The 16,681-nt window shown below is 43.4% G+C and overlaps 1 protein-coding gene across 1 annotated transcript; it reads left to right on the forward strand.

The window, feature by feature from the left end:
- The first annotated feature begins 7,825 nt into the window (after window positions 1-7,825).
- ST8SIA3 (ST8 alpha-N-acetyl-neuraminide alpha-2,8-sialyltransferase 3) lies at window positions 7,826-16,349 on the forward strand. Its single transcript, XM_004059463.5, has 4 exons — window positions 7,826-8,435; window positions 9,806-9,928; window positions 12,335-12,892; window positions 15,415-16,349. Exons 1-4 carry the CDS (start codon window positions 8,257-8,259, stop codon window positions 15,695-15,697), a joined length of 1,143 nt encoding a protein of 380 aa, XP_004059511.1. The 5' UTR covers window positions 7,826-8,256; the 3' UTR covers window positions 15,698-16,349.
- The last annotated feature ends 332 nt before the right edge of the window (window positions 16,350-16,681 follow it).

A 16,681-nucleotide genomic window follows, 5' to 3' on the forward strand; every position in this document is an offset into this window, starting at 1 on the left:
TCTGAGCCTGCCCTGGCTCCTTCTACTCTGGTTGCAATTAGGACGAAGGTGCTAATTACATTCTCCACCAGCGGAAAGGCTCACTTCAAATCTGCCCTTCTCCAAACCGAAGTAGAGACACCAAAGCCAGCCACCCCCTCATCTTACACTGCCTCCAACAGGACTCAGAGCGTTTTTCACGTAAAACCACAGGACAAAATGGGATTTTGAAATGAAGATATAAGGTTGCTTCACAAGGGTACATGGATCTTCGCATCCTGTGAGAAGTCACTTTCCCTGTGCTCAAACATCCTTGTAAAAATCTTACCAGGAGGAGAAAGAGGCACAGAAGCCAATGGAAATACCAAGTCCATGGCTCCTTTCTTAATGACAAATAACTACTTTGAAGAAGGATCCTTCATGCCCCAGGGTACGGGAGCCTAAATCTCTGGCTTGGGAGGAAATGAGGAATAATACTGTAGTCATTCAGTCCTTTATTAAAATCTCATTGTTTAAAAAGCTGCTGTTATCTTGGCCAAGTTATTTAACCTCCCTGAGTATCTTTCTCCTATATTAATAGAAAAGAATAAAAATATTATCATACAGCATTATTGTGAGCATGATTTGAGATAGAACATGCAGGGCCATAATGTCAAACATGGTGTAACTCAATCTTTTTTTTTTTTTTTTTTTTGCTGCTACTGAGACTGAGTTTTTCAATATTAGAAAGTCCGGTGACCTCCTTACTATGTGAATTCCCTGTGAACACAAGACAAGAAATCTCAGCCTGGAGTATGTGCTTATAATTGGAGCAGGGGGCCCAGAGCCCAGGGAAGGGGGCGCTTAGCAGTTTATTCTTCAACAATTCCTATCGTTTCATCTGTGGAAGCAGTACTCATCAATAAATCAGCAAGTGACAGGACATTTTTCAAAACTGCATGGAAATGCTACCATTTTATACTGTTATAATCATACACAAACAAAAGAGTATTTTTCCCCTGCTCTCAAAGATACGTTGTTGACAATTACAGTTTCAGAAGCACAAGGCACAAAAACTGCCCCAAAACTCAAGATGAAGACTAAAATTAGATTTTTTTCAAACACCTCCCCTGACAGTACCTAGTAATGCTATTGTGGCTGTTGTAACTGTGGGTGATTGCCTATACACACAGTTGGTGCAATGAAGAGACACAACAGCTTAAAACTAAACTGTAAGATTATTTTTCAAGTAGCTTCTCCAAATATAATACCTCAGCTTCTAGAAAAAGTAATCGCTGCTAACATTTGAAAAGTCAAAATTCTATGCAAGGGTCTGGGAGATTAACACAATTGAGCATAATAGCTCCTTTCAAACCATTTCCTAGGGACTAGGCTGCAAAAAGCCTTAAGCTTGAAGATGGCTTTCCAAATATATTTTATTTATTCAATGAAGAAAAAGACTATGTGAAGTTTCCATATTCCTTTCACATACAGACACTTCACTGAGCTTTAAGAGAAGCATTCGTCTGTAGGCGCAAAATGAGTAATTCCCCAGCTTCTAGAAAAATGCAATCAGTGCAAACATCTGAAATGTTAAAATGTTGTGCAAAATGTCTTTTGTAGAGATATAGAAAAAAAAACCCCTGAAGTAAATATCATTTTAAACTGGTCTCAGCATTTATGTTTAAAAATGAATACATACTCATATGCTTAGTATCTGATGCATAGATCATCTCCGGACAGCAACAGCAGCTGCTTCTTGGGAGGGTAACTGAGGCCCTGAGAGATAACAGTGGGAGGGCGTTTGTTCACAGTGCATCCTTCCTTGGCTTTATATTTTGTACTGTGTGCATGTATTAATATTAATCTAACTTAATCTAACCACTTAATTTAATTAAACATGGCCTCTTCAATAAGCGAGTCAGCTCATCCATCCCGGTGGAACAGATCTTTCTCCACCATCAGTACTGGATGCTGACCTTCTCCCTGGCCTGGACCTCAGGGATGCCGTACAGCAAACTTCCCTGACTTCTTTTCACACTGAGCACTAGGTGGGTGCTGTGCTGGCACTAAAAGGATACAATGAACATAAGAGGTTGTCTCAAGGCCGTCTGCACAGGATTGCTAGCCCTCCCTTCCCAGGCTCCTGCCTTACTCAGCTTTCTCCAGGGACCACAGGAGGCCTCTGCATATCTTATGTACCGCTCTGGTCCTTTCCTTGTTGCCCCCAACCCCTCCACCATTGCCAAGGTGCACTCCCTTCCTCAGGAACTCTGAGACACAATGAGTAAGGGAGAAGGTGAAAGCCCCTCTTCCTCTGGGCTCTGGAGTACCAGTGAAACACACTGGGGCCAAATCCTCTTCTGGAACACACTAGCAATATGACCTCGATAAAGTCAACCTCACTGAGCCTGATTCTGAACTCTTGAAATGGTGGTGGTCATTATATCCTCAGGGGAATGGAATAGAGATTGAATGAGATCAGTTATGTAAAATGCCCAGTGTTACACTCAACACATAGCATGTGAGCAGTAAGTGTTGGATGATATCATCGTCATCATTGTCAGTAGAAGCAATGGTAGTTCTCACTGCCAAAACATGATTGTTTCAACCTCCGCAGGCCTGTACACATCTCCAGCTCTCTGTCCTGGGACTCACTTACACACAGTGTGGATTAGCGGAAAGGGTGGGCTTTCCAGCCAGAGGGGCTTTACCTTGAGCAAGTCCTTAACTTCTTTTAATGTCAATTTCTTTAACTATAAAGTGAGAATAATTTTATACCTTCCTCATAGGAGTGGGGCAAAGATTATAGATAATATCTACAATGCCCTAGCACCTAAGTGCCCTACATATCTTGGCTGTTTTGACTTTACTCCAAGGGGGCTGATCTATTTACTGGCTCCTGTCAAGCCTTGCCCTCTTCTGCCTCCACATCTTTGTTCAGTTCTGTTGCCCTACCTGCCCCGTCCTCTCTTTCCATCTCCATCTCTGGAAACTTTCATGCCTCTGTTTCATCTGAGAGATTTTATGACACTTTCTCTGACCACAGTGAATTTTCCCACAATTGAATTCATAGACTGCTTATCTTCTGTAGGGAAATATGAGGTGCAAATCCAGAAGACTCCAAGACCCTTCCTCTGAGTCCTCTGTTAGACTTATTAGAAATCAAGGTGTTAGGCAACAGCCGGCAGAAAGGACTCCAGTCACATGCAGCCAAAGAGCAGCTCCTCAGTGGACTCACCCTGAGTTCCCCACACGATGATCTCCGTGTTGTCCGGGAGGGGTCACTTGCCCTCCTGGAAGTCAACTCCCTGATGCCTTATTCAGGGGTGTCTCATAAAATAAAATGGCCAATTGGTTCATTGATAAATTAAGGCACACTGGGGCTTCTAGCACGTGGACAGGCTGGAGGGCCACGAGGCGCATCGGCTGACATCCGCAGGAGCAGCTGGTGTCTCACCTCCCCACGGGCCTGGCTCCAGCTGCTTTGACATCCATTCAGTGCAAATCACATTGAGTCACTCCTCTCTGTGAACTTTGGATGGTTCTGAGCAGTGCTGTGAGAGGATCCTGACCAAGTCCTCATCATGTCCCACAGGCCCATCCCGATCTGACTGTAGTCTTCTAGGCTTTTCTCTTGCAGCAGTCACCTCCTACCTCTTGCTCTTCCCCAAGCCCACCATAATCTTTCCTGCTTCTAGTCTTTCCTTTACTTGGAATGGCCTTTCTAAACTTCTGTACCTAACGAATCCTACTCATGCTTTAAAATCCAGCTCAAATGTTGTCCCCTATGAAGAACTTTGCTAACCTCCCAGACAAAGTGTGTTGCCCAGTTTTCTCAGCAGTCCTCTAGTGTGGAGCTTTTTGCGTAGTACCTCTGTTACGTTTACATCCTTCTCCCCAACAAGACCATAAGCATCGTGGGGTCAAGGATGATTTTATAACCCCTGAGTCTGCCAAGCATGGTGTCTGATAACCAACATATTTCATTGCATGAATAATTAAAGAAAACAGAAATAAATGAATGAATAAACAATGCTCTTTTTGTTTTGTTTTGTTTGAGACAGCCTCATTCTATCACCCAGGCTGGAGTGCAGTGGCGCAGTCTCGGCTCACTGCAAACTCTGCCTCCTGGGTTCAAGTGATTCTCCTTCTTCAGCCTCCTGAGTAGCTGGGATTACAGGGGCCCACCACTGCACTAGGCTAATTTTTGTATTTTTAGTAGAGACAGCGTTTCATCACGTTGGCCAGGCTGGTCTCAAACTCCTGACCTCAAGTGATCTGCCCGCCTCTGCCTCCCAAAGGAACAATGTTGTTTCTAACAAAATACACCACCTTTCCTGGCCTTCCCACCTAAATGGGTTCCTGGAAATTGTTCTTGGCCAGTATGGGTTGGTGAGGGGCTAGCCAGGGAGCAGAGTCATGTTCGCAAAAGGTGGGCACTCATGAGAGTGGAAGAAGGGAAGCAGGTTCCTATGTCTAGAATAACACTCTCCTAGAAAACATTACATCTGGGGGATTTTTCATTTCTGTGCTTCTTATTTTCACTCGCCTATACTCTTGCACAGCGCTGATTTCCAGTGAAATTTGATAAGTGATATTTTGTTAAAATGTCCTGATTTTTTTAAAATTATTAAATAGCTATAATCCCAGGCCTGAAAAATCCCCTATCCAGTAGCTACAGTTGTTTTTTGAAGCACCACCACCAAAATTATTCCCCTGGTAATTATTGAGCAATCCGTTTTCACCCATAAGCCTGGCACATGTAATAAGGATGCCTGCCTGCCTGTTTATTTTCTGGCTAATTTGGTCCCTTTACATCATGTGACCTTCAGTGGACCGTATGCAATATGAAAATCGTCCTCGTAGGACTTTCTTTAGAAGGTTCACAGAGGTGTGCTAAGCATAAGTAATACATCAGTTTTTAAATCCAGGCAGAGCGAACCCATATCAGATGTCTCAGGAAAGCCGGCAATGCCGTTTTATAAAGGGAACAGAAGAGTTTCTTGATCTTTGCTATTCTCTGCAAGAAAATATCTCATCTAAGTACATCCTTTCCTATGCACTCTGTAGCAGGACATTTACAGGGTCAGAGAAAAAGACACTAAAAACTTACCCAAGCTGTTAGCTCATATTTATTAACTGCTTAATATAAGCCAGGGTGCAAAGGCCTTTATATGCTTTGTTTAATCTTCCCCCAAACCCTGGGAGATTTTTATCCCAGTTCTGCAGATTAGGAGACTGAAACACAGAGAAGTTGTAACTTACCCAAGGTCACCTGGCTGTGGGTGCCAGAGTAAGCATTTATTTTAATTGATACATAATAATCATACATATATAGGTACATAGTGATATTTTGATACATACAATATATAGTGATCCCATCAGGGTAATTAGCATATTTGTCATTTCAAACTTGTATCATTTCTTTGTTTTGGGGCATTCAATATCTTCTCTTCTAGGTATATGAAAATATACAATACATTATTGTAGCTATAGTCATCCTATAGTGCTATAGAACACTAGAACTTATTCCTTCTATCCAGCTATAATTTTGTATCCTTTAATAAATATTTTATCCTCTCTCCCCCCTACACTTCCCAGCCTCTAGTATTCTCTGTTCTACTTTTTACTTCTTTGAGATCCGTTTTTTTAGCTTCTGTGTATGAGTGAGAACATGCGGTGTTTAACTTTCTGTTCCTGGCTTATTTCACTTAACATAATGTCCTCCAGGCTCATTCCTGCTGCTGAGAATGACAGAATTTCATTCTCACTTATGGATGAATGGGATTCCTTTATGTATATATACCACATTTTCCTTATCCATTCATCTGTTGCTGAATACTTGGGTTGATCCATATCTTGGCTATTGTGAACAATGTGGCAATAAACATGGTGGTAGATATCTCTTTGACATACTGATTTCCGTTCCTTTGCATAAACGCCCAGTAATGGGACTACTGGATCTTATAATAGTTCAGTTTGTAGTTTTTTTCAGGTACCTCTGTACTGTTCTCCATAGTGGCTGTACTAGAATGCATTCCCACCAACAGTGTATATGAGTTCCCTTTTCTCTGCATCCTTGCCAGCATTTGTTATTTTTTGTGTTTCTGATAATACCCAGAGTATGCTTTTGAAGCCAGGTCTTTCTGGCTCCACAGTCTGAAGGTGTAACACTACCCCAGGCTGCCTCTCCATAGCATGTTTCCTGATTTCTGGTTCAAGAAGAATTTTTCTAACAGGTGTCATTCCTAGATGGCTCTCTTAAGATCTTACTCCCTTTGGCATTTTACACCTTACTCATACAATCATTTTAAAAAAATAGCAATTAAAAAAAATACAGTTCAAGTGTTCATCATATCCAGGCATGCAAGCCTTTTCTAAATTTTTTTAAATAATAAAAAAGCCCCACAGAGGAAAGGAGGTTATTTGTGTCCTCCTGACACACACTTTTAGATTTTGGTTAAAAAGTCTCTAGTGGGTGCAAAGTGACCCCCTTTGTCATTGGAAACAAATAGGAGCATTCTTTGTACCACTGTCCACAACCACACAGATACGTTTCCCAAGGGAGCTCATCAGGTCTTCAAACATTTAGCAAGCATGACATGTGTAAGAGACAGTATTGGAGAAGTAAGACAAGCCTTGCTCTGCCGAAGCTTACAATCCAGGAGCTCACCCCTTCAAGGAATTTACAGCCTCCAGACAGATAATAACATTAGGTCCATGAAAGCCTACAAGGCAAGAAGTTCAGGAGAGAAAGAAGTCATAACCATCTTGGAAGAATCTCAACTTGTTTTATCAGAACTCAAACGCCAATTTCTCACCCCTAGCTTCCCTCATTAGTGCTTATTAACTAGTATTGGGAGGACCAAGCGAAGAGTAAAGCTAGGGTAGCAGAGGCCATAAGCTAATTGCAAACGACAGAGCTAAAGAAACATGCTAGTTTCCCCTGACCACCCAACTGCATGACTGAAAATGGATTAATTTGTATTTCTAATGGATATACAAGAAACATATGAATAGCTAAAATAAATTTAAGGTCAAGCAATGCAAAGTGTTAGTGCGTTTGCCTTCCACTCTCAGAGGCAGACTCTCTTATTTGGTTCTTGGGCTGCTTCATAAAAAGTTCTGTGTTTTTTAATGGCCTCAGCTTTTGGGAGGCTCAGGCCACCTAGCCCATCAGGAGACCAGGCCCGAGGGATGGATCTGAAGAGTGGGCAACGGAGAGTTAAACCAGGGCTGACTTCAACAGGCCCAGTCAAGGCAGGGGCAAGCACATTGTCCATCCACTGGAAGACGGAAAGGGGAGAGGAAGGCAGGCCCTCCCGACTCACAGGTCACCTCGCAATTTTGCTAGGCACTACCCACCCTTTAGGGATAAGTGAAGTATGTGGTGGGCATAAAAGGCGCACAGGGGAGTCATTCTGGCAAATTCCAAGAAGGTTTTAAGGGCTCCCGAGGCAGGCAGGCCCAGTTGCTGTTTGGAGCTTCCTTTGGGGTGGGAGGATGGGGGGGGGGCGGGGGGCCAGGGCGGTGCCTTAACGAGGGGAGATGCTTTTAAATAGCTGCCTTCCAAAAACCATTCTCCCTGCTTCTTTGAGAAGCACCCAGCTGTTGTTTACCCTCCAGGACAGCAAATCCGGTTATTTGTCTCTCTATTCCGTGATATTATAAAGTAATGAAAGGTCTATTAAACTAAGTTTGGAATCCCGTCTCCCCACAGCCACCTCCTCGCCGGCACCCTCAGCCGGGGAGGCCGTAGGCTCGGGCTGCAGCCTGGCAGCCTCAGTCCCCCTCCCTCCACCATTTCCCCCTACTCCCTCCCTCTCCTGCACCCCCTCCCCCCGGTTATTTGGGAGATTAGAGTTCATTAATTAAATCCTGTGCTTAGATCGAACTGTAACATTATTCCAATCACATTTATCTTGCAGGCGGCGGCGGAGATGGCAGCCTCGCTGGAAACGCGCGGGGGAGCCTGAGCCGGCGGCCGGGGACGCACGGCGCTGCACGCTCCTTCGCCACGCCGCCGCGCAGCCCCTCCATCTTCCTGCTCTGCACCGGGCCCCGCGCGCCCCTGCCTACGGGGTCCCGCTGCTCTCCGGGGCTCCTGCCGGCCCCAACCCCCGGCCCCTGTGGCCTCCCCCCACCCCCGCCCGGGTCCCTCTCCTCCGCCACACGCGCGCGCGCTCACACACACACACACACACACACACACACACACATATATACACGCCAGCGAGCTGCTGGCCGCTCAATGGACCGATTTCCCCGGTTTCCCTGAACCCAGCCCAGCCCGGGATGAGAAACTGCAAAATGGCCCGGGTCGCCAGTGTGCTGGGGCTGGTCATGCTCAGCGTCGCCCTGCTGATTTTATCGCTCATCAGCTACGTGTCCCTGAAAAAGGAGAACATCTTCACCACTCCCAAGTACGCCAGCCCGGGGGCGCCCCGAATGTACATGTTCCACGCGGGATTCCGGTGAGTGCGGGCCTCTGTGTTAGTGCCCTCGGGAATTTGGTTGATGGGGTGTCTGGGGAAGGGAAGGCGTGGGGGAGGGGTGTTTTGGCCTCTCCGAGACTCTTTGGGCCAGATAACTGCGCGGTCCTTCCACTCCTCTCTCTAATTCTCCCTTCCCCCTCCGTTATTTTTTTTAACCCAAAGCCCCTAGAAGCCGTTGTCCAAATCGATGTGATTGCATTTCTCGTATTCTTCCTCAGCATCCCTTCCCTCATTTCAGAAATGGGGGTTGGGGGAGGCTTTCAGGAGGGTGAGGGTGGAGGGAAAGACGGTGTGTTTGTTCGGGAGGGGGCGGCGAGCAGAGATGGACAGGCGTGAGGGGAGCGCCCTCCCCGCGCCCTGTCCGCAGACTCCGCGGGCCGGGCCCGGGGCGGTGCGGGCGGTTTAATGGCGCAGGCGCCGGACTCCCCTCGCGCCCTCCTCCTTTCCTCCCCCACGCCTATCAAAGGGCACGCGGGTTTATTCTCAGGAAGCCCCTGGGGCGTTCTCCCTCGACCCTTTCCCCCGCTGCCACCGCCCCCCCAGCTTTCCGGGATTTCTGCAATTCCCCCGCCCCCTGCGGGAAGCAAGCCTCGGAAGGGCCGCCCACCATCGCCAGGTCGGAGTCACAGCTCCACGCTGGGCCGGACTGTGAAGGCTCCAGGCGCAGCTTGACGCCGCTCTGCGAGAGCCCCCGCCCCGCTCTGTGACCCCGGGAACTCTCCCAGCGGGGCCTCCTGACGGGCAGGTGGCAACTACAAAGTGCCACTTGTGGTCCAAGCTGGGACCGAGGCGAGGAACCCAGAGGAGCCCCGCCTGGACCGAGGAGCGGAGTTGGCCGGCGGCCCCTGGGGGTCCCCAGCCAAGTTATAGGAAGTGAAATCGGACGTGGGCTTGGGAAGGAAGAGGTTAAGGCAGGAACCACCCCCAGACTTTCCCTGGGTCTCCGGTTTCCTCTGCCCTTTCTCCAAAAACAATTCTATGGGGCTGCAAAGGCGTAACGGGTCAGGCTGGCGGGGCGGCCGCTGTCCGCGGTGCTGATTCCCTGGTCCTCGCAGCCCCGCCGGCTCCAGCCCTGCGCCCGGCGTGCGCCCTGCTCTCCGCATGACGGCCATTTTATGGTCTCTCTGGCACCCGGAGGGATGGACAATGCAGATGGGGTTCCCTAGTTTTCTTTTTTTCTCTCGGGTGTGTGTAGGAGCAGAGGGTGGACCAAATGAGAGGGGCTCCGGGACGGAACGGAGACCGCACGCGTACCAGCCGCCCTCGCCCCAGCCGCTGGACTTTAATGGCTACCTCGGCTTCCCCGAGCTGAGGCCAGCACGCTTGTCTGTGCTCATGCTCCTCTCCAGGTCACAATTTGCGCTGAAGTTTCTAGACCCGTCATTCGTGCCCATTACGAATTCTCTCACCCAGGAACTCCAAGAGAAACCTTCTAAGTGGACATTTAATCGGACAGCGTTTTTACATCAAAGGTAGGATAGGAGGAAAAGATCCAAAAGGTGCTTTTAAGAATTCAAGAGCTCAAAACAAAACAAAAACAAGCAAACAAAAACATCTAAAACAACAAACATCTATACGCCCCACCCTCACCATCAGGTGTGTCTGCATTGTTTTCTTGGCATGACTGCACAAAGCAATGATCAGGAACCTTCTCCTGTGTGTGTAGTGTCCTCTCATAAAAAGGACACATCAGGACCAATTTGAATAGCAAAAAAAAAAAAAAAAGTATTCTACTTGGGCTTGATTGAGCACCATGATTTACAGCTAACAAGTCTGGCAAGTACTGCCAAAGCCATCTATTTAAAAAAAAAAAACAGACAAAAGGTTAGTTGCAAAAAGACCACCCAATGCATTTTCATTTCCTCACTGAAAAAAACTTGAAAAATAGAATAAAGTGGTATTGTTTCATTGAAACACACGGAAAATGCCATAATCTGTCTCCATCAAATTACTCGTGAAAATGCTGGCCCAAATGTATGTAGATATTTAACTATGGTTTTGTTTTGGTTTTGCCTGTTTTCATTGTCTTTACAGCTTTTAACTTACTGTAAAGGTACCTAACTTAATTCCTACTAATTGTAGCGGTTTCATTTTATACACATAAGATGGTTTTGAGGTTTTGTTTTTTTAGGTGGAAGAAGGATGAGATTTGTTCAAATGTATTTATTCTGCTCAGTGATTCTGGTCTACTCTTAGCAAACCACGATAACTCATTACTCCTTCCTTCATGGTGGGATTATTTTACTGCTAAATGGGATGTGAGCCATCTAGCGTATTCATTAGAAGTGTGAATACTTATTTTACAAGCCACTCTATTTAGGGAGTTGTGTTTTGGTCTTAGCATTTCTAGTTATTGCTCTCTCTCTCTTTTAAAAGTTTAATCTATGGGCAGAATTAAAACAAATTCAGTGGGTATTCATGGTCTCATGAAAATACTGTTCAGATGAAAAGTCAGCATACAGTCATATGATTAAGATTAACATTTTAAAAACACTTATGTTTAATTATAAATTAGTTCATGAAAATTGATCAATTCTAAAACTCTAGAAGTGTTTTTTTTTAATAATTGGAAGGGTTTTAATTCAATATTAATTTTATGGACAACCCAGAACATTTTCATGGGTAGAACACATTCTAGCTTTCCCCAAAACATGTTTCTAACTCAATAAAAAATATTCTTCCCACACTAGGCCATGTGACCCAAATGACCAGTCAGAAGAATATTTCCTTCTCAAAACTTCGCTCATTTTAATTAATTAGATTAATGAAAGATTTTTCATTAAATTTTTACCAGTAGCATTTTAAATCTGCCTTACCTTTTTAACAACTTGTAAGAGTGGTACTGGTAACTTGGGGAGTTTCAAAGATTTCAGCTGCTGTTGCCTCTATTTTGAAGAATGAAGTCATTTTTAAATTAAAATTCCAAGCAACGTGATGATATGCAAAGCATTTCATTTCATTCCTGCTACATTTAGGCAAAAGTTATAAGAAATTCAATGGGTTTACTTAACATCGGAGAATCTAGCAGCAGTAGCATGTTACCAGTCTCTCTTGAATATTTTAAATAGTTAAACTTCAAGAAGAGATACTTAATTTTACTTAAAGCTCAATATGAAAGCAACGTGAAATTAGTTCTAAGTATCAGTCTTGCCTTGTTTATGTACTGAATTGTTAGAATATGGAAATATTTTCAGGATTTATAATAGCCATGTTTTCTAAGGATTAGATTTATTCAACTAAATTGTGTTTCTATATAATCAAGTAGAAAAAACTCCCTGTTTCATTATTCAAAGGACCTTAATGAGATTATCGTCTCATTTCTATTAAATATTCAGCTACACCCACTGCTATTACCATCTTCATATTTTAATAATAGATAGTGCTGTACTGACTCATATCTATTTGGCTCTTATTTGGACACCAGTGATATTTGATATTCTTTGAGCACTTCAGTCCAGTGGCAAACAAGTAGACCCTAGTTACAAACTATGTGTTACTAATGTTTGTGCATTAATGTGAGCTCTTTCAGGCCTGTGTAAATTGTCTCCCTGTATTTTCTGACACAATTTGCCCTATACCTCCCTGCTGATCAAATAAGATACACTCTTCATGTAGAGCAGAAAACCAAGGTATGGCAGCTAAAACTGTAAGTTGCATTTACAAGCCTCAAAGAATACACCCAGAAATTGACTGAAAGATTAGAATATGCGGAGATTCTGAAGCAGTCCTCCATTCAAGGACCACAATTATGTATGTATAATCTTTTTTGGATTCAATGAGCCTAAGATTCCCTCTGAATGAAATGTCAGCATAAGTCATAGGATGGAAAATCAATTCTTCTGAATGGAATGCTTTTCATGAATTTCTTTTTATTTTAGGCAAGAAATTCTTCAGCATGTCGATGTAATAAAAAATTTTTCTTTGACCAAGAATAGTGTTCGGATTGGACAACTGATGCACTATGATTATTCCAGCCATAAATATGTTTTCTCTATTAGCAATAACTTCCGGTCACTTCTTCCAGATGTGTCACCCATTACGAACAAGCATTATAATATTTGTGCTGTGGTTGGAAATAGTGGGATCCTGACAGGGAGCCAGTGTGGACAAGAAATAGATAAATCAGATTTTGTTTTCCGTTGCAATTTCGCCCCTACGGAGGCTTTCCAAAGAGATGTTGGAAGAAAAACCAATCTTACCACCTTCAACCCCAGCATCCTGGAAAAATATTACAACAATCTCTTGACTATTCAGGACCGTAACAACTTTTTCCTCAGTTTAAAAAAGCTTGACGGGGCCATTCTTTGGATCCCTGCATTTTTCTTCCACACTTCAGCAACTGTGACCAGGACATTAGTTGACTTTTTTGTTGAACACAGAGGTCAGTTGAAAGTCCAACTGGCTTGGCCGGGAAATATAATGCAACATGTCAACAGGTGTGTATATTTTATTACATTTTACTCATACTCCACCAGATGGCAAATCAATGTTGTAATCTCTTGGGGGTGGGAGCCATCCAATTCATTCGTTGTTGTGGTGAGTTTAGTAGTAATTAGAAGAAACTCATATGTTTTGTAATGAGCGAATGAATGAATCATTCTAGCTAAGAAGTTCCATCTACCCACGGCTGGTAACCAAGTGTCAGATGGAAGGATTGGGGCTTCATCAGTCTCCCATCTCTATTCTCTGTCCTCTTCCTTGGTAGTAAGGCTATGGAGCAGTCATGGAAATCACCACAAATCAAGAATTTTCTTTAAATAGATAGCTATATTCCAAGAATGCCAATGGCTAAATTAGAGACAAATCAAGTGGTTTTTCTTTTTAGAAACGACGCAGTTGACTTAAATTTATGTTTTGTAGATGTCCAAGGTTAGCAAAACACCTAGATAAATCATAAATTGCACAATCTGCCTTTATAATCTGATATTTGAGTGCAAAAACATGAAGAAAGTATTTTATGAGCATGTTGTTATCTCTTGGAATTTGATAGACAGATCAGCCAGAGATGCAATATTTTCATCTAGTCTGGTGATTTTCAACTCTGGTTGTATATTAGAATCACTTGAGAGCTTTAAAAATACTATTGTCTAGGCTCTGCCTCAAGAGATCCTAATGTAATTTATCTGGTGGGCAGGGAGGTGGAGGCCAGGTACTTGGTATTTTTTAACAACTTTCCTGATGATTCCAATATGCAGTCAGAATTGAGAACCACTAGTCCAGGGCATTTTATAAAACAAGATTAATTGTTGATTTTTTTTTCTCTTAAATCATCTGGAGAAAATTATCTCAACTTCAGTTTCCCCTATGTAAGTAGCCTCAGTGTCCTAACATAGCCCTAAATATTATTATAAGTTGGGGTGGGTTCTGGAGACCTGGTAAACAGGGAATTCTGAAGATCTTTATTCCACAATAGATTTTTCCCATCCTGTAGCCTCTTAAGATGTAAGATCTGTTTAGTTGACCTCTCATAGGAGGAGGAATTACAGCCTAATAAACTGGTCTGTATCTCAATGGTAGAGTGATGCCATAATTTACAGTCCAAACTGGAACTTTTTCTTTGAGAGAAAGAGGGTGCTATTAATAATTACAACACAGATAACTGACAAACTGGGACTGTCCCAGTTCCCCAGGATATATGGTCACCTTTTTAAGTGGTGATGTAGCCCAACTCCTAAGTTTAAAGATGAATCAACTGAGGTACAAGGAGCAGAAGTTATTTACCCAAAGTCACTGCCCTAAATGAGCAAGACTAGAGTTAGAAGTCAGGTCTCCTGCCAACCTGTCCCATGGTCTTTTGATCTCCTCATTTTGCTCCCCTTTTGTTCAGTTTAAGTTTGACTATACCGAAAGGGTTGTCAGAGTCATTCTAGTTCCTTAGACAGGAATAGTAAAACCAAGACTGAACTTTTAAATTTCATTTGGAAGGGGAAAGGTTCACCTTTGAAATCCTCAAGTAGTGAAGAAGAAACTACATGTGCTTAGAAACTTCTAGAAACTATCCTGTGTGGCTGCCTGCCACAGAAGTGGAGTTAATCATAATGTTTCATAGCCACTCGGGCCTCAAAAAAATACATGGGTTCAATGAAAACTGGAAGGAAATACAGTCCACAGAAACCTGACTAATGCACAGTTTCATTCTGCCTGCATCTCCAATGATAAATACACACACCACATAGAAGCCTCAAATATTTGGCGGTGTCAGCAGGAAGGCTTCAGAGTATTAATATTATTTAAATATGGAAGGACTAATAACTATAATTTATTATTTACACTTAATGTATCTTACACACTTTCTGAATTTAAAAAATTTAGCATGCCAGATTGTGGCATGCTGAAGATGGGCTTGGGAACCCCTAGTTAGAAGACAAAGAAGCAAGGAATACAAGTATTTGCAAGAGAGAAGAAAAATAAGGCTCCACAATCTTTCTAAACCCCGAATGAAGGGTTTATTTCTAGGTTTGAGAAAGGAAGAGACGGAGGAGTTTCCCTTAGATTAAATGACCTCCTTCACCCTATCCAAGAACCCTTTATGTAAGAAAAGCACAGTCATTCTTTTTGGTGGCCTTCTGTTGTGTCACCGCTGGGTCAGAGCCACACCACTCTTTAGAAAAACCCAGGGGCAGCTTCAAAGGCCAGCTTCAAAGGTGTGCAAACAGTGTGATCCCAGGAAATCCCATGCTCAGAAGGGCCCAACACTTGGTTTAATACTTTGCTCTTGCACTCGAAATTTTCAATACTTTTTGAACCAAGAGTCCACATTTTTATTTCTTACTGGATCTCACAAATTATGTAACCAGTTGTGCCCAGAAGTTGTTTTTGGTCGCCTAAAATATAATTTCAAAACCAGCACTATTTAAGTTACATTAACAAATCCACTGCCCAGCCCAGTCAGATAGACCTTGCTGATCGAAACCTTCAACGCTGACCTCTGAATCCACATGTACTTATTGTTCCACAGGTACTGGAAAAACAAACATTTGTCACCTAAACGGCTGAGCACAGGTATTCTTATGTACACCCTTGCATCAGCAATATGTGAAGAGATCCACTTGTATGGATTTTGGCCTTTTGGATTTGACCCCAACACAAGGGAAGATCTTCCATACCATTACTATGACAAAAAAGGAACCAAATTTACCACCAAGTGGCAGGAGTCCCACCAGCTGCCTGCTGAGTTTCAGCTGCTGTACCGAATGCATGGGGAAGGGCTCACCAAGCTGACTCTGTCACACTGTGCCTAAGAACTCCGAACGGAAAGTGCCAAATGGCTGTTTAAAAAGTGCCCCAAATCAAATTGAATAGTCTTCAGAATAGAACCCTAGAGAATGTCTTATAAGGATTGTCTGCCATTTAAAAGGAAAGATGTCTTTTCTCTTTTGCACTGCTCTTTTAAGAGTTTTAGCAGATTTAGCAGGACAGATGCATTGAAGCCACATGGTTTAGACTTGATTGATAAAGGAAATATTGCATTTGGGACTATGCTGCTAACGAAATGGTTTGAAGTATCTTCATGTTTGGATTTTAATAATAAACTGCCTCTCATTTTTATGAGGACTAGAGCTATAGTTTCTGCAGCTCTGCTCAGATAGTCCTCATAATCAGAGGCCTCTGGCCAACTGGGGCAAGACCTGCTTTGCTGGTGGGATCAGATTCTGAAAAATTGAAACGTAAAAAACTGGTTTGCATATCTCATCTTCTATCTATCTCCCTATCTCTATCTCTATCACCATCTCACTCCCTCCCTCTGCAACTACTCCCTGCACTACCACCGTGGAGTTTAATAATTTGCTAGGAATCCTACTGAATTCGCTTTGCTTGTATATGTTGCATTTGTACTTGATGTGTTTAAGGTTCTGGGTAACTTTGATGCTTCATGACAAAATAAGCAAATCACGATGGACTCCCTTGTGATTCCTTTTTTAAAGAAATGCCTCTGATGCAGTCCTCACCAGTCCGTTCAGTCATTCTACAGCAGGATGGTCCCTCTGTGGTGAGTGGGATATAAGGCAGTGCATCTTTCGTGATCACAAAGAAAGCCTATGTTGTGGATAGCATTGCGTCTCTTGATGTAGGCATTGTTATGGCAAATAATAGCACTGTGGCCACATCTGTAAGGCCATTCCAGCCTAAATTTAGTGTCTGCCATAATCCCAACCCATGCACTGGGCTGGGTGTTCTCTCAGAATATAGAGGCAATGAATCAGCTTAAGACCCTGGGACACACA

This window comes from Gorilla gorilla, chromosome 17 (genome assembly GCF_029281585.2).
Source record: "Gorilla gorilla gorilla isolate KB3781 chromosome 17, NHGRI_mGorGor1-v2.1_pri, whole genome shotgun sequence".
Classification (NCBI taxonomy): Eukaryota; Metazoa; Chordata; class Mammalia; order Primates; family Hominidae; genus Gorilla; species Gorilla gorilla.

What these genes read in the sequence shown, in the direction of transcription:
- ST8SIA3 (XM_004059463.5), top strand. Translation starts at nt 8,257, where the DNA reads ATGAGAAACTGCAAAATGGCCCGGGTCGCCAGTGTGCTGGGGCTGGTC. An exon ending in ATGTTCCACGCGGGATTCCG is followed by an intron (nt 8,436 to 9,805) that starts GTGAGTGCGGGC and finishes GCTCCTCTCCAG; the next exon opens with GTCACAATTTGCGCTGAAGT. An exon ending in ATAATGCAACATGTCAACAG is followed by an intron (nt 12,893 to 15,414) that starts GTGTGTATATTT and finishes ATTGTTCCACAG; the next exon opens with GTACTGGAAAAACAAACATT.